The 25456-nt window shown below is 51.8% G+C and overlaps 1 protein-coding gene across 13 annotated transcripts in view; it reads left to right on the top strand.

The window, feature by feature from the left end:
- Nucleotides 1-20557, top strand: part of TCF3 (transcription factor 3) — a 114000-nt gene extending 93443 nt beyond the window's left edge. For 4 of the 13 annotated variants that reach the window (XM_032798987.2, XM_032798994.2, XM_032798986.2 and 1 more), the window contains 10 exons: nt 1844-1970; nt 3130-3188; nt 4352-4430; nt 5906-5979; nt 6795-6998; nt 8726-8849; nt 10222-10381; nt 11591-11829; nt 16785-16929; nt 18441-20557. In XM_032798987.2, coding sequence (XP_032654878.1) covers nt 1844-1970; nt 3130-3188; nt 4352-4430; nt 5906-5979; nt 6795-6998; nt 8726-8849; nt 10222-10381; nt 11591-11829; nt 16785-16927 — 1209 coding nt within the window. In that variant the 3' untranslated portion in view covers nt 16928-16929; nt 18441-20557. Of the gene's footprint in view, nt 1-1843; nt 1971-3129; nt 3189-4351; nt 4431-5905; nt 5980-6794; nt 6999-8725; nt 8850-10221; nt 10382-11590; nt 11830-16013; nt 16241-16784; nt 16930-18440 lie in introns of all 13 variants that reach the window. The other 9 variants (XM_032798989.2, XM_032798996.2, XM_032798997.2 and 6 more) reach the window with 7 other exon arrangements.
- Nucleotides 20558-25456: the final 4899 nt, after the last annotated feature.

Genomic DNA, 25456 nt, shown 5'->3' with positions numbered 1-25456 from the left:
CTCTCCTGCCATGGAGCAATTTGGCCAGACTTTTGTAGTCTGACAAAGGATATTTTGGTGCATTGTTGCTGTAAAATACTCTTTCAATCAGCGTTAGCAAGGAGTGGATTTGGTGAGTGAGATCCCTAGCTTCTGTACCTTGGCACATTCTTTGGCAGCGCTCTTTGAAATAGCAGGATGCTCTTATGCCGCCATTCTGAAAATACTGGTCATCGGCCTTGTAGATGTTTCTGCGAGGGCCCTCACCACAGCCTCCAGGCCCTGGTGAACGTTAGTTAATTTAGTTTGTCAGTGATTGGGAAATATTTTCCCTGTTCTATAGCTGAGGGCACTTGGATGTAGAAATGTCTTCCCCTCCCCAGCTAAAGCAGAGCACTTCAGATTTATCCTGCTGTAGGGGTGTTCACTGGATTGTCCAAATGTAACCTGCCCAGTGCTAGCTCAGTGATCTGTTTAGATCTGCTCTGGGAATTATTTTGGGGGAGATCTAGGCCTGTGTTGTACAGGAGGGCAGACTCTACTGTACAGAGATTAAACTGTTACCCTCTGGCCTTAAACGAGGTGTTTACATGACCCTCATTGCAACAGCATCTGTGCCCCTCACGATCTTCAGGATATTTATCTTCTCAACCCCACGTGTGATGCAGGGAGACTAAGTGACTTCCGCAAGGTCCTAGATTTCCTGACTCCCACCCTTGGTGCCTGAGCTACCAGACTGCTCTTCCCCCCTCGGGGCGAAGGCGTGGGTGCTGCAGGATCAGATGTAGAAGTGAGAGCCTGCATTCCAAGTGGTGGCTGCCGTTTTCTGCAGTGAGCGAGCGCAGTCGTTCCCGTGTGGGGAGGGAGCGTCCATGCACTGTGTGAGCAGGTTGCCCATTCTGAAATGAAACCAGCTGCTTCTTGGCCTTCAATTTCTCGAACATCCCCAAATATTCAAAAAAACGGGCAACGATAAATTTCTGAATCTGGAAACTTCCCACCAGCTCCATAGCTGGATGTGGTAAGGGGGTGAGGGGAGGGAGAATTCATGAAAACATGTCCACAATTTTTGCTGATTTTGGAGGGGTTTTCTCCCTCCACACACACACATTTTGAAAAATGTTGACTCAGCTGCAGTTGGGGACTTTCTCCGCCGCTCAGCTGCAGTAACATGGCAACATCCTAAGTTCTCTGTAAGCTGCATGGCCGCGCAGCAGACTATCAAGGGCCGCGCAGGCAGGGAGAGACGCCCCTGGCCCAGCCCAGGCCTGCCAGAGCTGCTGGGGAGAGGAGCCCTCCCCTAGCCCAGCCTCACCAAAGCTGCCATGGCCAGGGAGAGGCACCTCTCACCTGGTCCTGAGCTGCTGTGGGGAGAGAGGACTGGGAGGAGTCCTCTTGTCCTGGGGCAGCCTGCACCCTGAACCCCTCAACACCAACACTCTGCCCTAGCCCTGAGCCCCCTCCTGCACCCTGAAGCTCTCATCCTTGGCCCCACCCCAGAGCCTTCACTACTAGCCAGCACCTTCACCCCCTGCATTCCACCCTCTGCCCCAGCCCTAAATACCCTCCCACACTCCACACCCCTCGCGCCCCCCCACCACCACACATCACTTCCGTATCGGTGCACGTAACAAAATACATTCCCTGTGTGGACATAAAAAATTTGAGGGAGCACTGGTGATGTCCACGATCTCCAGCTGCTGGAAGGCAGTGCAGTCAGGTCAGAGATTTGATCTATCAGGGCACAGTTGATCCACCCTCACTGACCTCTACATTCACCTTGGCGGGGGTGCTACCTAAATCCTGCAGTGCTGTGGACCATCCCAGGGGATGTCTTATGCCTCTTCCCCTTTCTCCTTTCTAGAACTACCCGATGCATTCAGGAGAAGTTAATGGCGGACTTTCCTCTGTGTCTGGCTTTCCTTCTGCCTCCACCCCTTATGGCGTGCCCAGTCATACGCCACCGATCAGTGGGACAGACAGCATGATGGGTATGTACGTGGTTTGGCAAGTCTTGGGCAGAGGCCACTGAAATATTCCACTCTCCCACTCCATGTAGGTTAATCCAGGAAAGGCAAACCATTGTCAATGTCTAATGTGCTAGGAGGTGTGGGATTAAAGCCACTGTCTGGGCGTTCGAGAATAATGCTCGCGCTATGTATGTCTGCATGACACCAGGTCGTCTCCCTTGTGCGTCGCACGTAGGCCTGGAGTTACTCCACAAGGCAAGAGATTTAGTGGGAGTTATTGCGACTGGATAATCAGGCATGATCTGGCAGAGAAGAAGGGGTGGGATCTGTGTGGTTTTGCACAAGTAACCCCCCCTCCTCCCCAGCCTCTGTGCTCAGAGGTTTAAGTTGCTTGTAGCTTTCCATCCATACGTGTTTTCTCACACCCAGCTCATGGGTCCCAGAGGGAAACTGGAATCTGTGCAGTCGCTTCTCGGAGGCGTGACCGCTGAGCGAGAGGCAGAAAGGACTTAAACCTCAGGCAGGTGGGGAAAGTGCAGGGGGAGATGGTGTTCATCCAAATCAGGAATAGGAAATTTTCATGCTGCGTTCAAATGCCATTTTAACCCCCTGAGTGCTTTAATCTCTAACCCCGCTGAACCTGTTAGAAAACCTGTTACTGAAATTAACTTCATGATCGCCGGGAACTGAGAATCCTGACCTTGATTGTTCTGTTTTGTAGCGAAACCCTTGTTTGGGGAGAGGGAGGGAACGGGCCTAGGACTGTAATGGCTTGGGAGGTGCCCTGTTAAAATGGGGTTTGCTGTGGGGAGGATGTTGAATGGCAAAGTGCCTTTGACCTGGCATCTCGTGCTAACATCCTTGCAGCTCCAGGAAGGCAGCTGCAGTGGATATTGCCTGCTCCCTGCTGTTCAGAGCGAGACAGTCAGGGCAGCAGCAGCAGCCAAGGGAGGTGTGGGAATAAAGTGGGTCTTTTTAAAACTCTGAGTGAGAAACTTTATCCTGCCTTCAGCTGCTGCCACCTTCCCCTCCCAGTATCAACAGGAGACTGTGCGCCCAAACACTAAACTACAAGGGTCAACTTTTCTTTTTAAGTGCCCCTGGGTTTTTCCAAAAGTGACCTGTTCTGATTTGAGCAAGGACCAGAGGGGTAAGGGCTGTGTTCTCCCTTTCCCTGCAGGCAACAGAGGAACCACAGCTGGGAGCTCAGGGGATGCGCTCGGGAAAGCATTAGCTTCAGTAAGTGTTTCTTGCTCTGGATTTTTCCTCCCAATGCTCCTCGGAGGCAGCACGCGTTGGAGTGGGGTTGTTGACTTGACCATCTTGCCCCCTGCCGTGGAAAGAGTTAAACGTCTCCACGGCGTGGTGGTTCAGGTGCTTGGAGCCACGCACCTCTGATGTTGGGCTTGTTAACTGGCAAGGAAAAGGGGAAGGATGGCCCAGCAGATCAGGCTATATATGTCCCTGAGAAGTCCCATAGTGTCTGCCTGTTCCCCAGCTGTAAAATGGAGACGATGCTCCTTCCCTCCCCAGAAGAAGAAATAAAAGATTTAGGTGCTTGACACTATGGGAATTGGGGCCACAGATGCAAAGGGGAGGTGCTTCACGGTCACTCCTCACCGCCCCATGGCACAGCGGGAGAGCTGGGGCTCAGACTAAGTTAAATGACTTGCTCGTCGGCAGAGAGGAGTAGAACCCAGGCCTGGGAAATCCCAGTCCAGTCCCCCTCCGCTGTCCGCCCTCTCCATGCCCGTTGCTGTGATACCTTGGGCACCAGGTGTTACGGGCTTAGCTTCTGTACTTCCAGGCCGTAGCTGATGTGGGGTGGGGTGGGGGCTGTTTATAATTCAGTGGCCCCGCTGGGTTAGCGTGGACAGTGCTGGCTCTTGACCGGTGGTCCATGTCAGGCCAACTGGTTGCTTTCAGTTAGAGTTCAGGCCTCGCCTAGTGCTGCGTGCCACAGACCCACCCTGCTCAGTCCACCAGCCCCCAGTGTCTCACCAGTTCCGTGCAGTGCCTGCCTCCGCTGTCACTCCTTGGTGTCTCTGCTCCCTAAGGTCAAACACACAGGAAACCTCCTCACGTCCTGAGAGCCCAGTGACTGAGGTGGCAAATGGAGGCGTTTGCTGTGGGGAAGAACACAGCAGCAGCATAGATACCAAGGTTAATCTGGCCAGCAGAGTGCTCGGGGTGGGACCGAGGAAGCATGCTTGTTGCGTAGATGGAGGGCTGGGGGAATTGGCGAGGGTGACGTAGAGAGACTTGGAAGTCAATGGGATAATGCTGTAGGCACTTGTGGCACACGGGGGCATAGGGCAGTGAAGGGGTTGCAGCTCTACAGGGCCGGGAACACTAGGATTTGAAGGTGTACTTGGCCAACTGCTTTTTCTCTCTCGTTCCAGATTTATTCCCCAGATCATTCTAGCAATAACTTCTCTTCAAACCCCTCCACCCCCGTGGGCTCCCCTCAGGGGCTTGCAGGTACGTGTTCGATGCGCTGATCTCCTGAGAACTGCTTGAGCAACATTTTTACAAACCTGATCGAACCAGTTTCGTTTAAAAGGGGGGAAGGGGAAATATATTTTTTTAAAAGTTTAAAATAAAAAAAAAATAACCCAACTCCCATGAATTGCTTGGTTTGGGTGTGGAGAGACCTCTTGTGTCCATAGGCCCCGGCCATGGTTTTCAAAAATGGCTAGTGATTTTGGGTACCTGGCTTGAGGTGCTGGAATGGACCACCTTATGCTGAGCCTTCTCCCCCTTTGCAGAAATCATGCCCCTTTAAGGGGTATCTAGGCGGGCACCAAAAATCACTAGTCACTCCTGAAAGCCTGGGCTTTTGTCTCCAAAGAAGTGACCTGGCAGGAAATATTCTAGCTGCCTGTGAGTCTTGCCCAGTGATGCTGTGTCATGCTGAAGTGTAGCTTCGCTGCTACCTGGGTGAAAGATGCATCCTCTTTCCCTGCCGACAGCCCCTTTGCAAGCCTCTCAGCGATGTGCCCTTTGAGCGGTCCCTGTTCTCTGTGAACTAAGCGTGTGCCAGTGGGAGGGGCTCCATGTTCATGAAGAGGTGGCTGTTTGAACCGTTTTCAGAACCTGTTTTATACTGTGATTTAAAAAATCATGGCAGCCTTCTCCAGGTGTCTCCTTCTGAAGAAGACTGAAGCTCCCAGTTTCTGCAACTGGGAGCCCAACCAGGGTCATTATTGGGTCTGTTGCCGGAAATATCTCAAAGCATAAAGATGCAGTAGGCTGCCTCTGAGCTCCTGTCTACTGGACAGAGGGAGAGCAGCACAAAACTGCACTCGTTTGCCTGTTGTGCCACATGAACAGCCGAACTGGCATCAGATCTTTCTGGGGGCAATGAATGGTTCGATCCCTCCATCTCGCCACGCTGGTGACATCTGGGGGTGATGCAGGTACCCGGAGGCTGCGCCTTGGCTGTGTCTAAATCCAGGAGCAGGCGCATGTGCAGGTACACCCACAGCATCAACGCCTGTGTATGAAAACACTGACGGGCAAAGAATCTGCAGTGGATGTTGACACAGGCAAAAAACTTGGCTTTCTGAGAAGGAGGGTTTACGATAGGGACTAAAGCACTGATATCGAAGTATAGCACTACTGGGGGGGAAGAGGGAACTAAGGACAGAACTGTCTGCCTCTCTTTCTCTCTCTGTGTGTTCTGTCTTTCCCAGGTTAGATGCTTTGCTTGACAATGGGGTGAAGCTTGTTAGCTTATTTCTCCCCACGACCTTGAGTTTCCTATGGAAATGGTGCAGGCCCCATAACCTGGCCCTATAACCCTCATTTTGCCTCTTTGGTCCAACAGACACATGTACATTTGCACAGATGAAAGCCCCCCAAGTGGCTGGCCAACTGTTTGTGGTGGCCTAGCCCCATCTAGTGTCGCATTTGAGGGCTGCATTTGAAATTATCCAATGTGCGATTTGTTCCAGGCACTTCCCAATGGCCGCGAGCAGGCGGACAGGGTGCCTTGTCTCCTAGCTATGAAGGGACTCTCCACACGTTAGTAAGTATCACATCGATCATTTCTACTTGGTTTTGTCTCTCCCACCACCCCTTTCCTGCAGGAAACAGCAGTTCATGAAATAACATGCTTACTGCTGGCTGGTTGGAACTGTGGCAGGGGAGCACAAAGGGGAGAACCATTGAACCCACCCCCCTGGCACTGGTGGTTTTTCTGAGCAGCGTTGCGCCACCGGATTACCCATCAGATCTAGCCCGAGGGTACACGGTGTAGTGAAGTGCTTAACACTGGAGAAAAGCTTTCAGTTGCAAACGTAAAGTCATAGGCATTGGCAAACCACATCGCCCAGACTAGTGTCCTGTTTTTGACACAGCTCAGCACCAGGTGCTTACGAGAAAAGGGCAAGAAAACACACCCTGAACACTTGTGTAATAACCTAGCCCAGGTGGGAAGCTTTCTCCCCAACTTCCAGTAGTTAACAGAAGTGTGTGAGGATTTACATCCTTTCCTTTCTGATACGACTCTCGATGTTCCTTTTATCCATATAATGGCTTAATCCCTTCTTTGAATCCCTCAGTGTATTGTGACAGGGAGTTCCACAGGCTAATCACGCGCATGTTAAAGTTCCCTTCCAGTGCAACAACACTTAGGTGCCCCCCAGCTTGCTGGCAGAGTTTGAGCACAGGGAAAATTACAGGGGTAGTAACCTTTCTGCAGTAGCCTTGTGGTGGTTGTCTGATTTTGCACCTTGTGGTTCTGTTGATGCACAGAGGCAATGGCCAGATGCCAGGCAGACAATGTTTTTCAATGTTAATGGAGTCTTCATTTTTCTCCACCACCCTCCCCGCCCCTCAAAGCAAAACAAAATGGAAGACAGATTGGATGAAGCCATCCATGTGCTGAGGAACCACGCGGTGGGCCAGACGGCTGCCATGCCAGCCAACCACGGAGATATGCACGGCCTGCTGGGATCGGCCCCTGGTCACAGCGCCTCAGTGGGCGGGCTCAGCCAGGCCTTCCCCACTTCAGTTATGCCTCTAGGGAACAGGCATTCAAGTTTGGTGAGTCAGACACTGGTGGTGATGGTTGCAGTAGCGCTAGATGCCAGGGCCTGGTTGTGCTGGGAGCTGTACAGACACGTAGCCCAGAGACAGTCCCTGCCAGAGAGTTTACAATCCAAGGCCCCATCTGCACACAGACTTGTACTGGTTTAGTGCAAACCACTGTGTGGATACCCTGACTTTGGTGTAGTTCAGTTTAGCTTTAATTCTGTTGCCAATCAACTAAAACCAAATCGAAATAAGCCACCGGCTTGAACTGAAATAGGAGTGTTTCCACAGAGGTTGCACTGGTTGGTGTCAGTGTGTACTGTGAGTTGAACCGATGCCGTTCTCCATGTAGATAAACCCAGAATGTAGGGCTCCAGACTACCGCTGGATCCAGCAGTCAGCCTGGGGGAGACCAGATTATCCATGAGATGATATTGGTCAGCATGAAAAGTGGAGGTCACTTTGTCCCCTACTGGGGTAGAGATGAAAGCTTGAAAATGGGGATCTCCAATAAGACAGCTCCCCTTAGAATAAGCCCTCCAAGCAGAGATAAGTGGGGAAGAGAGACAGTAGACCCTGGAACCGAGGGGGTGTCTGCAGAATCGAGAGCGCTTATAAGCGGGTTTACTTACTGAGTGACTCCTGGGCTTTTCTCAACTGTAAGCCCTTTGAGGCAGGCACTGCCTGTTCTTCTTGCTTACTGAATAATTAACCACACAAGAAGTGTGTGCCCAGTGTCCTGCCTGCTCAGAGGGCCTGGACTCCACAGTCCCCCCACAGGAATAGCTGCAGGATGTTCTTGGCCTGAGCAGTGCAGGAGGGTCAGGCTTGATCACGAGGGTACCTTCTGGTGCAAGAGACTTTGACTCTGTGAACAAGTGCTTGAGGGGGCTCTGTTCCCTTGAAGGAAGCAGGATCAGGAGCTTCCTGCCGGGCGTGAGCATGAGGAGGGGCAGAACACCCAGGTTGGGGGGTGTTTCAAGCTTCCCAGGTGCTCTGTGCACACAATGAACGTGGATCTATTCATTTAAAAGTAAGGCACATGGCAACCTTAGGATTATAAGCTCCTCTGACCAGGGACTGGGTTTCTTACAGTCCCAGGTCTGAAAAGGGGCTCTCAGCACTGCTGAGATCAGTAATAACAAGATCCACATCCAAGCTTTCAGAGAGGGCTGTGAGTTGCTCTCCAGCGAAGGCTCCTTCTCGGAGGGGGTGTAGTGGTGGTGGGGTAACCCCTTTGAGATGCAGCAGCCTGAATCACAGACGTTTGAGATGGAAAAGATCTGTTGAGGCATGTCCAGCCCATGCTAGTGTATCCCCTGGGGCTTTGTCTCACCTAGTGTCTCAAACACCGGGGGCTCCTTTAGAGGATGACACAAGCGTAGTTCGTGCTGTTGCGGAGGCTTCCTGCGATTTGGCCTAGTCTGAATTATCTGCAGCATGAGCTGGATGTGCCGCTTCCCCCTGAGACTGTCCGTTCCCCGAGAGGAGCTGGTACAGAAGTAGCTTTAAGCTCTTCCTCTACCTTCTTCCCACCCAGGCTTGGGGTGAGAGGGAGGGAGCCCCAGATCAGGCTGGGTGGTGGTGAGTGTTGGAGAAAAGGAACACATGAGTGAGGTGTTGGTGTAGACCCCAGCGCCCTCCTGGCTTTGAAGCAGTGATATTCGGGTTGAACAGTGCCTGGTGTCTCCTGACTCTCCTGCTGGCCCTTAAAGGCTGCTCCGCTTTTTCTGCTGTAGGTGGGAGGAAGTCACCCCGAAGACGGACTATCCAGCAACCCCAGCATGCTTCACAACCATGTTACACTTCCCTCGCAGCCCAGCTCGCTCCCCGATCTCAGCAGGCAGCAAGACACATACAGCGGTAAGGTGGTGCCTTGCCCACTTCTTTGCTGGCTGGTTGACCCTGGCCCATCTGGGGTAAGACAACCCCAAGACTGGCTCCATGAAAAGCACAAGCCCAGTGGAGAAAACAGTGTGGGTGAGAGAGAGGTTCCCAGCCGCGTGGCACGCGTACAGGCTAGAGCGGGGAGTGCGTGCCGGGTGTGAGCCTTTGGGTCAGCCCCACCCTAGAGGCAGGGAACGCTGCAGCTCCCACATGGGCAATGCCCAGTGACTTTCCATGATACGTTTTTCAAGGGTCTTCAACACAGCTTCCAACCTGCACATGCAGCCTGGGACCTGCACATGCAGCCTGGGACCTGCACTCAGTTACAAATCGTTCTTAGAGCACTGCCTGGTTTGTGGTTGCAGTTGAGTTCTGATGCTGGAGGGCATTTGGGGCAGGGTGGGAGGTAAGCTCCTGGGGACACAGCAGAGTGTATCTTAGGGTACATGGACAATACCAGCGAGGGGTGTGATTTCCCCTGCTTACTGGCACCAGTGCTCACCAAGATAGTGCATGTGTAAAGAGCAGCATAGCTGCTGTAGCCTGCGTAGTGGTGGCAGAGGCCCAGCCAATTGCATACCCATTGGTTCCGCTGCACATGATGCTGCAGCTGGGCTGTTTATACTTGCAGTAGGTGACCAAGGGCCGGCGCTAGTGTGCGTAGCGGGGAATCGGACTGCTAGCGCGTGGTATAGACATAGCCGTAGACTTTTGGGATAAAGCCTGGCCTTGGCGAACCCACGCACCCACCCTCTGTTCTGTGCACCGTGAATGGTGGGTGCAGAACGAGTCTGTCTGTCGGTGGCATCCATGCCTTGACTAACGTTAACCACGTGGCCGGGCTGCTTACGGTGAGCTGTGTGGATGGAGGTGTTTGAGAAACATGCAGCCTTGGGAAATTCGCCTGTGAGGATTGGTCCAAATCCCAGCTGGGCCAGCCCCAGCCCTCACTCCTTCCCAGGCTGATTGAGTTCTCTGCAGGTTTTGGAGTGGGGGTCTCTCAATAAGACCGTAACTGACAAGGCCCTGCCTGCTCTGCATGGGCCCAGTAGCGCGTTATCCTGGGGTGGGTGCAAACACCAGCATCCTCTCAGTAACTGGTCACCTACCCTTCTCCCCAAAAGTGGCTGGTTTGCATGGCTTTGGGTGTCTAGGATATGAAGGATCCTGTGGGATAAGAGATGCTGTGCAAATATACTAGGGTTATTGAGTCTGTTCTTTAGTGTCAGAGGGACCGAGATGTGTCAGGAGCCCGTCCGCAGCTGCAGCAAGGAGCTTTCCCTCTGACCTATCCTGCCCCAGTGGGATCGCTCTCCAGCGGCCGTGTGCTACTTTGATTCCATTGCAGGCTTGACGGGGCTGGGCAGAGCCAGCGTCTCCTCGGGAACCAGTGAAATAAAGCGGGAAGAGAAGGAGGACGAGGAGAACACGTCAGTGGCCGATAACTCGGAAGAGGAGAAGAAGGAAATGAAGCCGTCGCGGAACAGAACAAGGTGCTCTTTGAACAGGTCTCTCCATTTATTCTGTTACGGGGGCGGGGGGGGGGGGGTTGAGACAGGAGGGCAGGGGGAGGCTGTGTGTGTCCTGTTGGCCTCCCTCCTGCTAAGAACATGATCACTAGCTGGATCCAGGGATGCTGTGCCAGGGCCCTGCAAAGCCTCCCAGGCTGCTGAAGCTTTAGGCTGCTGCACTGAGATCAGCGCTGCCCTAAGCTAGCCCTGCTTCCCATGGGGGAGGAGTTTGAGGCCACCTCTTAGGATTTACGACACTTTGGAAGGGGGAATGGTGGTGTTGGGCCCGTCCTATTGCATCTTTTCCAGCCCCAGCAATGCTCCACCTGCCCACCTTTGTAGGAATTCCTAGTGAGCAAAGAACAGGCCAAGCACTGGAGAACAAAGCAGGCTGCAGCCCAACTGCCTGGATGGTCTCGGGCGTTAGTCATGGTTTTGTTTACTTGAAGTCTGGGCTGTGCTGGGAACTGCTGAGCGCTCGACTGACCTCGGACAGACCCATCGCTAGTTTGTCCGCAGGAGGTGGTGGAACCTGAGTGGTCTCTTCACTACACACGTCTAAGCTCTATGGATTCTCTGTCTTCCAGCCAGTTATGTGGGAATAGCCCAACTGGATCAGACATAGGGCCCATCTAACCTGGTATCCCGGCTCCAACACTGGCCGGCTCCAGCTGCTTCGGCGAGCTCAGCAATGGGCAGGGACACCATAACCTGCCTGCAGGGGAAATTCCCTCCCTGCTTCTGTCAGTTAGTGGCTGGTTCACGCCATGAAACCTTCCCCAAACACTATATTTTTAATCCTTTCTCTTCATGCTGACATTACCCGTGTAAACGTCTGTTCCTGTTTCTGGCCATGCTTAGATCATGTGACAGTGAGTTCCGGGGGTTAATTGCACTGCACTGTTCTGTTCCGGTGAATCATTCCCGTTTACTGGGTCGAAATGGCATCCTTTCTGTGTAACTGCGTCTGAGGGCAAGTGGGAGTGCGGGGATGCTGTGCACCAGGGCTGGAAAGGTTCTAGTGCTGGGGGGAGGAGTGGGGCAAAGCTCCCACTCCATAGCGGCGTGGGGGAGGCTTGTTGATAGATTCCCTTCAACGCGGAGATAATGGTGATGCTGGAGATGTATGTTTTGTTGTGTGAGTTGACCAGTGCTGAGTGTGCACACGAGGAATGTCCCTGTCTCGTTCTTATTTCAAACCATTAGTCAAGATGAGGATGAGGAGGACGATCTTCTTCCCCCAGAGCAAAAAGCCGAGAGGGAGAAAGAGAGGAGGGTCGCCAATAATGCCCGTGAGCGTCTGAGGGTCCGTGACATCAACGAGGCCTTTAAAGAGCTCGGACGTATGTGCCAACTCCACCTTAACAGCGAAAAACCGCAGACCAAACTGCTAATCCTACACCAGGCCGTATCAGTCATACTGAACCTGGAGCAACAAGTTAGAGGTCAGTGAGGCTCCCAGAGTGGTGATATTTTACGTATCTGATCGGCACGGGGCTGTCTGTCTGTCTACCCTGTGCCGTGGTGCTGCGCTGTTCTTCCCACAGCGCCGCCTTGGGTTCCCAAGGCCCTTTGAAGTGTCTCTTTCTTGTTTAGTTTATTTATTTATGTAATTTTGTTTCTCTTTTGCATCCCTGCTATGCTCTCTGGTTTTGTTTTTAAAGCCATTGCATGTGCTGCATGTTGTTTGTTTGAATGCACAGGGGTCGCTTCCCTTTGTGGAAACCTGTGTGCATCTCTTAGTGCTGTCATCCATCTCTAGAGCGCTGCCCTAGCTTACAGCAGAGAGGGGTTTCCCTGCCCCTGGGCCATAAAGAAAGGCATGCCTGAGAATGAAAGAACAGGAGACGGGCAGTGTCTCCAGGGGTGCTTCCTTCCCAAGGGCAGCAGTGCTCAGCTCGTCCTTGTCCTTTCTCCCTCTTTGCAGCAGCTGTAGAAAATACAATCCCTCCACCCCCCCCCCCACACACCCCCAATCCTGGAGTGGGGATGTCTGCTCTTCTCCGGTTCATGCTGTAATAGGCAGTTCTCATATCATTGTGCCTGCTAGGTAGCTGCTGATGCACTGGGGAGAGCTGGGAGGAATTGCAGGGAGCTTAGGTGCAGCTGTGCCTGGGGGGAGGCGTGAGGCACTCCAGTGGGAGGGGCTGGTGTTCAGAGTTGTGAGTGGAGAGGCAGAACTGGCCCGGGGGTGGAGAGCTCAGAGGAGAGGCAAGCCCTCCACACTTGGACGCCTTGTGTGTCCAGGCCTGCTGTCTGTGAGCCGTTGGATTCTAACCACTGATGACCCAGTCACGGATGCTGTCCGTGTGTCTGACAGTCCAGGGGAGCTCTCTGCCGTTAGCAGCATCTCCCTCTTTACCCGACTCCAGTGGTGAGACAGACACCGGTTTGGTCCTGAAGCCATTCTCCCTGCCAGGGCAGGAAAGCTTTACCGGCCTGTCTAGTTCAGCATGTGCCTACTGTTGGGGCTTCCCCCGGGGTGACTTTCCCAGGCAAAGTGGATCTCTGGGTGCATTCAGTCCAGCTGGAGGGGGGAAGCTGTCGGATTTTGTTGTTTTATTTCCTGCTCCGAGTAGCAAGGGGGTTTTGTAGCTTTTTCTGTAACACTCGCTGTGCATGCTCCCTATTAACTTCCACCCCCAGTAGCCGTGGCCAGTTAACCTCTTTCCGTCCTGCAGAGCCTTTGGTCCTATGACACCGTTCTCTGGGCCTGGCTCCTCTCCCCCCGCTGGCCTCTGCTGTTGCACTGTGATCCTCTTGGAGTCCTCTTGTGCCTCTCTTCAGTTTGTAATTTTTTGCCTTTCATAACGTGTATTTTTTTCCTGTCTCCCTTCCCCCCTTCCTTTTATTGTTGTTTTGTTCTGTTCTTTCCGATCTCCTACAGACAGTCCCCAGCCGTGACCTCTCGGTGGTCCCACTCTCTACCTTGTACTTGCTGCTTGCTGATGGAGACGGCGGGCGGGGTGGGCGGGCAAGAGAGAGTTGGCACCGTGTTCACTTTGGTCTCCTCACGCTTGTCCTTTTTTAAAGCCTTTCTCAGAGATGGAAGCCCCCACCTCTTGCGCTGCCAGGCAATACCCATGCAGTGAGCTAGGGTGCTGGTCCCCCAGCAGCTTCGTCCTCAGGGCCACGTCCCCTTTCCCCTGAACGTCCTGCCACGCGCTTCTCAGACTGCTCTGTTCTGAGCGATGGGAGGTGGCTCTGAGCCTCGCTTTTGAGGGGACCTCTCACAATAGTCAGGTTGCTTTATTACAATGAAAAGGAATGCAGCAGTAGTTTAGAGGCAGCTTAGGTGTCGCTGTGGCTAGAGCTGTGCTGTGAAACGGCCAGGCAACGCAGATCTGTGCAGTGCATTGGCCTGGCCACCGCTTAGTGGGCTCCATGAACGGGGCTTGGTACCCAGTGCTCCATTCCTCTTATAAGACTGAATGCAGCTTGGTCATGCCCACCTGATGGCATCCAGCAGCACTTGGCAGAGTGCTCGTGGGTAGAGGGCAAAAGGTGGCTGATGGATGCAGCTCTGTTGATGTAGAAAGCTTTGCCTGAATAGGAGCTCCTTCCGGGGAGGGGGGTACTGAGCCGGACACTGGTGATAGGTATGACTGCGAGGGTTTCTGTGGGCAGTGTCCGATAGCGAGCTAGGATTTCTGCCAAGGTGAGAGCCTTTGCTAGGTTCTGCCTGGGGTCAGGGATATGCTGGCGTCTTTAGCCGGCTGAGACTCCAGGTGACAAGGATTCTCCAAGGCCTTGGCACGCTCCCAGCAGTGGATTTCCTGGCACGCTGATGCCGAAAGCCTGGTTCATGGGGATGGAGGGTCTGAATGAGCCAGGATAGTCAGGAATGGGACTAAGCACAGGTCCCTTCTGTTCAGTCACCTTGCACCACGATACGCGGAGCTCCAATCAGCAAACCAGCTTGTGTTCCTGCTCCCCAGCATTGCCGGTTGCTCTTCGAGCAGGATTGGCACTGGCGACAGGTACCTCGCAGCCCCATAGCATCTGCTACCCTCTCGTGGCTGGTGGTCTAAGCCCATCCGGCTCCTCTGGGGCTGAAGGCGGAAGCCAGACTCCAATTTGAGGCGCAGCCCAGGACAGTCTTCAGGCAGTTGTTCTTTCCTGTGAGAATTTTGCTCTGGGGGAGAAGATCATCCCTGCATCAAAGGGGGGAGGGAGCGGGGAAAGGCACTGCAGATTAAGCCAAGCTCTTCAGGTGCTGCCAGCATGTCTCTGCGTTGTGGGCCACTCTCCAGGCCAAGACCTGTTGGTTTCTTGCTCTAGCATGACACTGCCAGAGTAGCAGAAACAATGAGATGCCACGCGCAGTCTCCTCGCTCGGCTTGCAGGGGGCAAGGACCCCATGAGCTCCTGACCACAGTTTTAAAGTTATCAGTCGCTCCTATCTCCAGGCCTAGTTTAGGCCATGTTAACAGTTTGAGAGAGTCGCTGTTCCTAGGCTGGGGTACCGGGGAGTTCAGCTCCTGTATCCCACTGAATTCTAGTGGGATTTGGGTGCCCAGCTCTCCTAGGCCTGCTTCTGGTTCAGGGTTTGGATTGGTAGGTCCTCCAGTTTTGTAAGTCTGCCCCCACAGCCCATTTTTCTGGATCCTCTCAAGTCTCATTTACACTCTTCAAAACAAACCCCTGCCTGCAGCACTCTAGGTGAAGCATGGAGGCCGCTGGATTAGGGTGGCTTTCTGCAAGTCCAGCTCTACCACCCTCATGGAGTTGAGGCAGCAACCAGGTAGATGCTGCCTCTTTAACTCATTCATAGCCTCTAACCAGCAAGCTGCCTTCCTGGCAGTTTTTGAGATGCTGAATAACTCAGGCAACACTGACTTAAATTTTCAAGCTATCTGCCTGATTCAGTGGTTAGAGCACAGGGCTGGGAGCCATCAGATCTGGGTTCAGTTCCTGCCTCTGCCACTGACCAGCTGTGAGACCATGGCAAGGTAATCCCTTCTGTTCTGTATGCCTCTATTTCCCCACCTGTAAGATGGGTGTCAGACCGGCCGACCTATCAGGGCTGTGATATCTGGTTAAAAAATTTCCATCAGAACTGCTTTTGATGGAAGATGGAGCTTTCAGCTAGACTAAACTTCTCATGTAGGTGCCTATCCACTGAAAAATGAGGTTTCTTCGGAACACTGAAAAGCAAAATGTTTTTAGCTGAAAACCAAAAACTTCTGGTTTTCGACTGAAAATTTCCCCACAAAAGTCAACATTTTTCCTATGCGAGGAACTCCCCATTTTCTGACTTGATCAGATGAGGTGCTCAGGGTGAGCACACTAATCTGCAGGCACTACGGCAATGTAAAGTGTTGCTCCTTCCCAACCGCCTGCCCTCCCTTTCCACCTATCAGCCCCGGAGCTGGCCCACTGGACCTGTGCAGAGAAGTTGACCTGGTGCTGGCAGCACCTGAGCTTGGCTCTCAGAGAGAAGGAACCCAACAGCCAGGGTTTCTGTGAAAATTGGGGAAGTTCCTTTCTCCGTTGTCAATTGGCTTCTGCAATGTGAGGTTGACTGAACTTTTTGCAGTGGACACTAGTGGCACTAGCAGCACAGCAACTGACCAGCCCCCGTCGATTACACCCTGCCTAACTAACCCCTGTGGTGCTGTGAACCCAGCAGTACAGACGAGGCCCTGTCACTGGAGGACAAAGATCTGAGGGACCGGGAGAGGAGAATGGCCAATAACGCCAGGGAAAGGGTGCGTGTACGGGACATTAACGAGGCCTTTAAAGAGCTGGGACGTATGTGTCAGATGCACTTAAAAACGGACAAAGCACAGACCAAACTGATCATCCTCCAGCAAGCGGTGCAGGTCATTCTGGGCTTGGAGCAGCAAGTACGAGGTATGGTAACAAGTGACAGGTGCATTTTGGGACCTTTTCTCTTCCCATCCGTTTGTGTGTGCCTCTCTCTGGATCTGTATTTATAACCAGCTTTTGTTGGAAGGTTGAATGTTTGCCATTCTAGTGGGGAGCTGCAGTGGAAAGAACTTAGGCTGAGATTTCCAAAGCCTCATCTGTGGGATCTGAACATGCAGTATATGGAAATAAGGCACCTGGAGTCCATGTGGAGGCTTAGGAAAACTCAATCTTAAATTTCTTCAGCCCACCAATGACAGTCTCTCTTTAAATCAATAGGCATTAAATTGGCCCCTTATTCCTTCAGGGGAAAGTAGTTTTGCTGTGGTAGGGGGTCCAGTGAGGTAACTGCTGCTGTTACGTGGACCAAAAGGGTACAGAAGGGCTTGCACTGGTGTTACGTCCTTGTGCGTTCCACTGCTTCTGTGTTGGGACTCTGGGCTTTTTCTTTCGGGTGCTGTTGCTCCTTGATGCTGTGGCACGAATTGAGTTTTTTTCCCACCCTTCCCCCTTGCTCTTTTTGGCATAGAGCGCAATCTGAACCCTAAAGCAGCCTGCTTGAAGCGTCGGGAAGAGGAGAAAGTGTCCGGAGTAGTAGGAGATCCCCAGATGACACTTTCAGCTTCACACCCTGGTCTAGCAGATGGTCACAACCCCGTTGGACACATGTGAAGGTATCATCCTCTGCCTGTCAGGTCCCAGCATTCAGCTGTGTATGTGTGTCTATGCCAGGCTCAGTGCATGTCATTCTTTAACAGCTTGGCTTTCATCACTCACTGAAATTCACAGCAACCAATGGAGCAAACTAAAATGCATGATTCTGGCCCCTGAGAGCTGGCCCTTCAACTTTGTCCATCGCCTCCTGCAGGAGAATACTGCAGTAAAGTTAAAGATCTCCTTTCATTTGTCTTTGTAAATGACACACACATGGAAACATTTAATTCCTTCAGTTACTGACTAGGTCATTCTCTGTCTCCACCCCTCCATGATACCCCTAGAGACAATGTACTATCTGAGTGCTATTTATGTGCACCAAGAGCATCCCCATACAAACTGACTCTCCGAGTCAGGAATCTGAAGGCTTGCTAAAGCCATGTGTGCTCCAAGAGCCCATGCCCTGTAAGGAGCAGCACAGCTCCTGTGATGAGCAAGACACAGTATTTTCAGACTGTATTTACTCAGTCCCTTCCTTTGAAAATATAATCCCCACCCCCTGTTTACAGAAATGTGTAGTCCCTGTAGCCTCCTGCATGTGCAGCCCATGTTTAAAATCTGCTCACTGTGATGGGGGATTTAATAATAAAACGGTTTCCTACCCGCAGTGCAAACTCCAAGCTTCATGCAATGAGCTCGCACTGATGCTGCAGTAAAGGCATGTAGCACTAGTCCCCTCCCTGCTGAGGCCGCAGGCACTATAGGCCCTGGAGACCACAGCACGAGCCCAGCAGCTGATGGCCCAGTGCTGCTGTCATTTATCAGCTATTAAGAGGAGCTGGAGCCGTGCTGCTCATCACCCCAAGTGCCCCCCAGCTGCCCCCAGAAGGTGCGTCCTGAGTGGTGGCATGAGGCAAGTCCCTGGGGGAAAGACCAAACTGAAATTCTGATTCCATTTAACTGAGGCTGTAACTGTTTCTGGCCCGGCCCCATAGCCCTTTAAATGGTAGAGGTACATGTATAAAATCTCATCTCTTTTTGAGAGTCTGGGCCCACTTAATAATGTCGTTCGTTCCTCCGCGCACACTTGCATCAGATGTTGTAAAGGCAGCTTTACAGTTTATGTGGCCCTGGTCTTCAGCAAGGGACGCAAGCATGTGCCTGGCTGTAATCACACGAAAGATGCTCACCCAGCCACAGAGAGACAGATCTTAATGGTGGTTCTTGGCTGTAACATCAGAGCGCTGGTGTGGACAGGAAGCACTGTCGTTACCTAGCTACAATTAGCAGTTCCACTCGCGGCTGTCACTCAAGTGCTGTGCTGGACGTGGGGATAAACGCAAGTGGAACAGGACAGCTCGTGTGCCTACTCGTTCTATAAAGTGCTATTTGCAGAGCAGTTGTAGCTGTGTTGGTCCCAGGATATTAGAGACAAGCTCAGTGAGAAGTTGGTCCAATGAAAAATATTATTCTCACTTGAGTTTTCCTCTTCTTTCTTTTTTTCCCCTCTTTTGTTTCTCTTTATTTGTAGATCTTTTTGTTCCCCGGATACAGAGATGGGTAGGAAGCAAACCCTCGGTGTGACCTGCAACCTTCTTGAACCATAAACTTTAGTACTGCTAATACTGACACACGAGAGAGGAGCCTGGCATGCGTTAAGGGGCGTTAAAAAGAAACAAACACTTGGTCAAAAACAAAACAAAAAATTGCCTTAAGTATAAAGTATGGACCCGTCAATACATATCACTCAGTTAACAGGGGGAGCGTCATGTTCTCTTGGCTTGGTCTCAAGCAGCCAGCAGCAAAATTGTGCCTAAGCTTAATATTTCTTTTTTTTTTAAAAAAAAGAACATTAGTTATGAGATTTTTTAGGTAGAACAAAATAGCAATGCCTTTTGGTTTTTTTAGCTTCTTTTGCATATGTTTTGTAAGCAACAAAAAATAATTTTTTTGTATAAAAAAAAAAAAAAAAGTCTTGTACCCCATGCTTTTCTGCTGCTGTTTCTATAGTTGATGTTGCATCTTTAGGATCAACCAGAATATTAAAATTGTATTAAAAGAGACTGGATATAAAAAAAAGATTCTCAGATTTGGCTCTGAAAGCCACTAAGTGCGAATGTAGCCACGGGGGGATTTGTTCTTTGCCTGGCTTGTACCTTCCAGTGTAAAAACTCACGTGCTGAATTCATCATCTCTGCTTTGGCCACATCTCATTTGGGAAAAGGAGGTTAAACGACAAAGCAAGATACGGCAGCTGACATCAGTGGTTCTCTGGTTTCTCCCAGCCTCGGTAACAAGGACTCACCTTGGGGGGGACGGGGGAGGGGGGTGCCTGTGCAATTTGCTTTTCATTCGCAGGGGTCCCTGGAGACTTGGGCTCCTTCGTGGGAGGCGAGAGTGAGAAGTGAAGAGGCAAAGAGCACAGCTGTCTTCTGGAGCTTCGCTGCTAAAGCAGAACCTGTGGCTGTGATTGGCAGAAAGAGCTGCCAATAGAGAGAGAGAATGGAGCCGGGGGAAAAAGAGAAGCTGGGGTATTGGTATGTGAAGAAGCGACATACCACTTACAGGAGAACCCAGGGCTGAGAGGGGGACACCTCTTTCCCACGCAGCTGAGCAAATCATCCACCGTCAGAGCCACTTCCATGGGAGGAGGGGGGAGAGACATGCCGAACAAAGAGAGGAGACAGAACAAAAATGGAGAGTGGGATGGAGAACAGGCAGAACAAAGACACCAAGGAAACAAGGCAAAGAGAACAAAGAACTGAGTGTGGTGCAAATGAAAAAGCAGCTGAGCTGGAGGCTGTGGAGCAGCCTGGCGTGGCGTTGGCCGTGGCCAGCCAAGAAACCTCAGCCTAGGTTCTGGGTAGAGAACGGGGAGCTGGAGCATGGGCATGAGAGACGCCTTCACAGCAGCACCTGGCGGTAAGAAGCGGGGATTCTCCAGCCCATCTGGACAGAGCGTCTCTGCAAGGAGGCAGCTCCTGTCACTTTGTATTTGGAACTGACCACTTGAAAGAGCCACAGGCAGCTGCAGCAGGGTTATTTCCCCGCCATTTCCCCTGTTTAACCTGTGTCAAAACTAGCTGCTGGCTTATCTCCAAAGCACCCTCAGAAGCGACTTTCTTGGCAGTCAGCTCTTTTATCCGCAGTTTCCCCGCGGGCACTGGCTGGACAGAACCACTTCCTGTGCGTGTGGATTTTAGCCTTTGGAGGCAAAGGGATGCTGCTCCTTTTCCATACTGCTCCCAGAGAGGAAAGCGCACAGGTTTTCCCTCTCCTAGCAAGAGCTTCGTGGCATCCTGCGGTGCTGGGCAGCAAAGAAACAGTCCCCCACCCCTTGAAAGGGACCGCAGCAGCTTTACTTTCCCTTCGAGGACATGCTGGCTTTCTAGGGTCACTTGGCTGTTTGCTTTGCTGTGCCAGGACCCGGACCCCTCGGTGCATATGCTAGAGCCCTTGGTGGGCGAGATGCCCCATTGCACTCTGGGAGGACGAATGAAGTGACGTGCTGAGCGTGGGCCGTATCGGCAGACCCTGGTTCCACGGAGCAGAGCTGACCCAGAGGTGATGGGGCTGAGCTGGGCTGGAATGAGAGCGGCTCCAAATGCTTCAAATTTGTGACACTCCCCTTCCCACCACCCTCACCCACCCAACACACCCACTCACCTCCAATAAAATGTGGGAAATTGTCACCATGTCCCCCCCCCACCTTCCCCCAAACAAACACACAAAAAAAGCAGGTCTGAAATATTTGATGACCAACCCTGTCCAGCTCTGCCTACAGCCTGGGCTGGCTCCGCTCCTGTGGGTTCTGCCTGGGCTAATGCCTGCAGCAGGGGAAGGAGGTGTTAAACCTGCTTATTAATGCAATCTGGCCCCCTGCCCCAAGGCAGCGCCATAGAGCCACATGTTGCTGAGTGTGAATCTCTATCTCCTTGGCTGGGCGGATGAGGCATCTGTCTCCTGAGTTTGAGGTAGCAGGGTGGCTTGGCTTGTTGGATCACTACATGGTTTATCGTTCAGCTTCCTGCGAGGACAGGGGCTAGCAAAGCAGGTGAGGGCTGTTTCAGTGGGTCCTTCCTCTTTCTCCTCCTTCCTCGTTCTTCTCACTTCTTTAATTCTGTGGACCTGGTGCTTGGGGTAAACCATTTTTTGCTACCCTATAGTCGGTCTAGGGTGTCCCCTCTGAAGGAAGGAGGAGGGTTGATGGGTGGGATTGGATATCTTGGCACATCCTCCTCACTGTGGGCTTTGGCTTAAGCTTCTGGCTTTCCTCTGCTGTGACGTCTGAAGCACAAGGCCAGGGCAGGTATCGCTGCCTCACCCCTCTCCCCCAGTGGTCTAGGGAGTGCTTCAGCACCTCTGAAAGTCAGGCGCGTGGTCTCCAGGACGGTCTCATTCTGTGGTGGTGCCCAGGATTTAATTCTGGAGTCAATCACAAATTTGGCAACAGGGCAGGATGATTTCTTCCTGCCCACCCCCTTGCGCTGGGCATCCAGAACATCTGATTCCCGCAAACACAACGCTCCAGGGACTTTCTGCAGAGGACAGCGCTGCCCGATGGCAACTCTGGGATGTGCCCATAGGGCTGCAGCCCTGTTCTGTGCAGGCTCTAGGCTCCCCTCAGGTTACAGGAACTGTGTTCGTGTGGCCCCTGCAGTGTTGGAATTCAGCTGCTGCTTGCTTGTGTGGACAGGGTTAAAACTGAGCACGCCTGGTAGAGGAAGCCTGTTTCAGCCTGCGTAACTACCAGAGTTAAAATACCGCTACTTCCCCTGGGGTCTTCTGCCTGCACCAGCGAGGAGAGAAAAATTTGAAGGGCAAATGGGGGTGAATCTTGGCTAAGCCCCCATTGTCAGGTGTTTTGGGGGCGGGGGAGACAGTAGGTCAGTCTGCAGTGTTTGACCCTGCTCTTTGTATCGCTCACCCGAGGCAACGCTGTCCATAAAGTATTTCCATGCTGCCTGTCTCAAAATCTGCCACTCACTGAATCCTTCCAGTGTTGCTGAGGGAATTGGGCCTTGTCCTCAGATCACAGCCAGCCAGAGTTTTATAAAGGATCTTAGTTCAGCTGCACCTTGGCCATAGCCCCGTCCGCACTGCCAGCCTCCACCCTCCCTCGCTGCAGCCTTAGTCGTCCTCCCCAGAAGGCCGAGGTAGTGCAGGAGCCTTCTCCCAAGCCACATCTGGAATGCAGCCGGGTTAAGGCGGCTGCTCTTTAAACCTAGGTTAGAAAACAGACAGGGCTGGCACAGCCCTCTGCTGTCTAAAGCTAACGAGAGTGAAGACCAGAGCTGCCGTGGTCTGCCCCTGTCGAGCTCACCTGCAAAACCGTGATTTGCCATGTTACTCTAACTGGAGGACAATGGCTGCAATAGGGAACAGAAATAGCTGGCGCGTCCTTTTGGCCAGACTGGGCTTCCATTCTTGACAGGGAACTTTCCCTCCTCACTGTAATTGAGATTTTTCTTTGGGGAGAATCTGTGTCTTTTGAGATGAGAGGGTTGAAAATGCTTATTATTTTTCCAGGAAATTAAAAAAAAAAATCCCCCCCTAGCCAGAAACCCAAAATTTGAAAAATGTTTGGTTTTTGATTTAAATGAAAAAAAATGGTGTTTTCAGATTTAAAAAAACCCAGAAAATTTAAAACAAAATGAGAAATTTCTGTGAAAATTTACATTTTGGTCAAAAAAGTTTTGACACCTTTCTCCTCTTTCCCGTTCTATGGAACACTCTGTGTATCCAGCCAAAGTGGGGAGGCCTCTGACAAGCTCCCCCCCAGCTCCCTGTAAATTGTTCATTACGGCTTGTATTTGCCAACTGTCAAAGGAGCTTTAGACGCTTCTTCCATTCCTGTTAATGGATGGGGAGTGACTGAATCCCCTAGACTACTTTGCAAATTTTAACCTCTGTATTTAGAAGGGGTTAAACCCCCACTCTGGGCTTTGGAAAATGTAACACTGGATGGAGATCTGGCAGCTGGTCTTTGCACAGCGTGTATGCTCTAAAATAAGAAAAGTTGCTCACTACTTTGTTTTTTATAAAGGATCTGAGTTTGGCTCCACCTCGGCCGTAGCCCCATCTCCGTGAGAGCAATTTGGGAGCCCCCTGTTCTGCCTAGAAGCTATCCTGCTGGCAGAAATCAACATCCACCTAGCAGTATTGGATGCCTGTGGATAGCGGGGAGTTTGCAGAGTGAGAGCAGATGGCCACTACATGCACATCATGCTTGCTATATGCCTGGTGTTTTCACCTGCCCACTCTAGTCTCTGCAGGTGTGCAAAGGAGGGGAAAGTGGGAGTTCCAGAGCCGCTGAGAGGGAAAGTTCAGGGAAATGTGGATTGTCATCAGAAGTCAGCTGGTTCTTGAAGGGATGCACTCTAGCAAAATGTAACCCCCAAATTTAGGTTTTGTAAATAAAATTCCTACAAGATTTAAGGCCCACTGGAATGTTCCCCCTAGATGTATGTGAACTTCTTTAATGTCTATGGAAAGATTTCTGATGCTCCTCTGCAGAGTTCCCTCCCTGACCATTTCTGCTGGGAACGTGCAGAGCGCTGCAGATGGACTAGCTGGTATTTCCATGGGCCAGGCAGAGAGTGGCGCAATCGAGCGAACACCAAGCATGTCAGGGGAAAAGTTAGTTCAGTTTCTGGTACATTCACCTTTAATCATCAGAGCTGGGGTTTGTAACGTAGCCAAAGGAGCTTGTTTCCTAAGAATGAGCTTTAACCCCCATGGCATCCCAGGGAGACCCAGCTCGCAGAGCCCCGAAAACCTTTCCAGAGCGTCACAGCACCCAGCATGAGGAAATGTGAACACAGCGCTGGCAAAGTCTCCTAATCCTGGTGGTGTGATCTGGCTTTTTAGTGATGTCCCTTTACCAGGAGAACTCCAGGAGCCGAATGCCTGGTACTTCTAGAGAGCTTTGGCCAGCAAGAGAAAACAGCAGTGTCTGAGTTCAGCTAGCCTTGATCTCACGGCTGATCGGTTATTCCTGGGCACTACACTCAGATCCAGCTCTGAGCTTGCTGACAGTCGCTCATCTTGGATCCATTTCTCTCACTAACCACCCCTCCTGCTCCCTCTGTCCCCTCTATCCCTGTGGGAAAAATTGTCCATTTGGCATAGTAAAAAAGCAGATCCAACTGTGTTTTAAAGTCTCTTCCCCGCATCACCTGTTTCTGGTGCTTCCATTAGCCCTGCACCAAGAAATGTGACCAGCTCTTGAAATTTGACAAAGTAGCAGCTGTTTTTTGCTGTGGGAGGGGTCACTAATACCATTCTTTTCCCCCCAAGTTCTCTCCTCTGTCAGTCCTATGCCTCCTTTTCTCTGCGTTATGGGCACAGAACTGCCCCAAATTCTCCACTCCATTATTGTCCAGTATAAAACACCTGTGGGGGGTGTCTTTAGCATAGACAATGTTGAGTTACTTCCAGCAGTAGGGATATGGAGGGAAAGAATCGAACAAAGTCGGCATGGTCTGAGGTCATTGCTCACTTTGGCATTAGCCTGTTGAGAGGGAAAGTACCGAAATGAGTTAAAGCTTCTAAGAGCAAGAGGGCAGTGCATGGAGACACTGGCTTCCTGGTCCTGCAACTGGATGTTGACCTTGGATCATTTGGCCTAAATTTGAGGACATGCTGGTTTTGTGCCTTCAGTCCTCTGAAGGTTTTTTAATCTCAGATTTAGTTTATTAGATTGACATAGATTCCGTGGGTTTTTACCTGCTATAGATGAGCTCTGACCTAGTTTAGTTAAGAGCAGGTCACTGGGCCCATGTGATAAGGTCCTGAAGGTGTGTCCTGCCAGTGCTATGGGTGCAGTGCATTAGACATGCCTTGGACACCACAAAGGCATCTTTTTTTCTTGTGGCGTTGGCTGAAAGAAGCCACCACTAGAGCAAATGTTTGTCTCTTAGTGTTTATTTGGTGTAACGCTGAGGCCAGCTTGGGGGTGTGGAGCTGTTGAAAGAAGAGGTTCAGAGGCATTTTATCTGGTTTGCTCCTCTTCCAGAGGATGAGCTTTAGAAGGAGGGGCTGGAGCACAGCCAAAACCTTTTGCCTGCACACCCTGCAACAGCGCCTCACTGCCACCCTCCCCTTTGGCTGGGGATCCTAAAGAGTATCCTGGTGCTCAAGCATCCTCCTTCACTATGGTCTCTCTCACACACACACACGTGCACCTGGAGGATGCGTGGGTGGCCAGGCACAAATGGAGTGTGGAGACTGTGGGTCACGAATGCTGAGATGTGAACTCTTGCTCCTTGTCCTCATAACCCCACAGTCCCTGCCAGTAAGTTTCAGAGAGCAAAATTCCTCCCCAGTTCCTGCCTGAGTTGCCCTTGTGAGGCAACAGTATCCAAGTAACTGCCCAGTTGTAATCCCAGCTTGGCTGATGTTGCTTTTCAAGCTTAACAGTCACTTCATTCGGCCTCTCCAGAGGGTGAGGGCACGGAGGCAGGTGCTTGTGCCCACATCCACACTCTGCATCACTTCACTTCACCATGGTGCCCTGAGTGGGTTGTCAGCAGCGGGAATTGAACC

Source organism: Chelonoidis abingdonii, chromosome 11 (genome assembly GCF_003597395.2).
Source record: "Chelonoidis abingdonii isolate Lonesome George chromosome 11, CheloAbing_2.0, whole genome shotgun sequence".
NCBI classification, from domain to species: Eukaryota; Metazoa; Chordata; order Testudines; family Testudinidae; genus Chelonoidis; species Chelonoidis abingdonii.
This window is presented reverse-complemented; position numbering and strand designations above follow the sequence as displayed.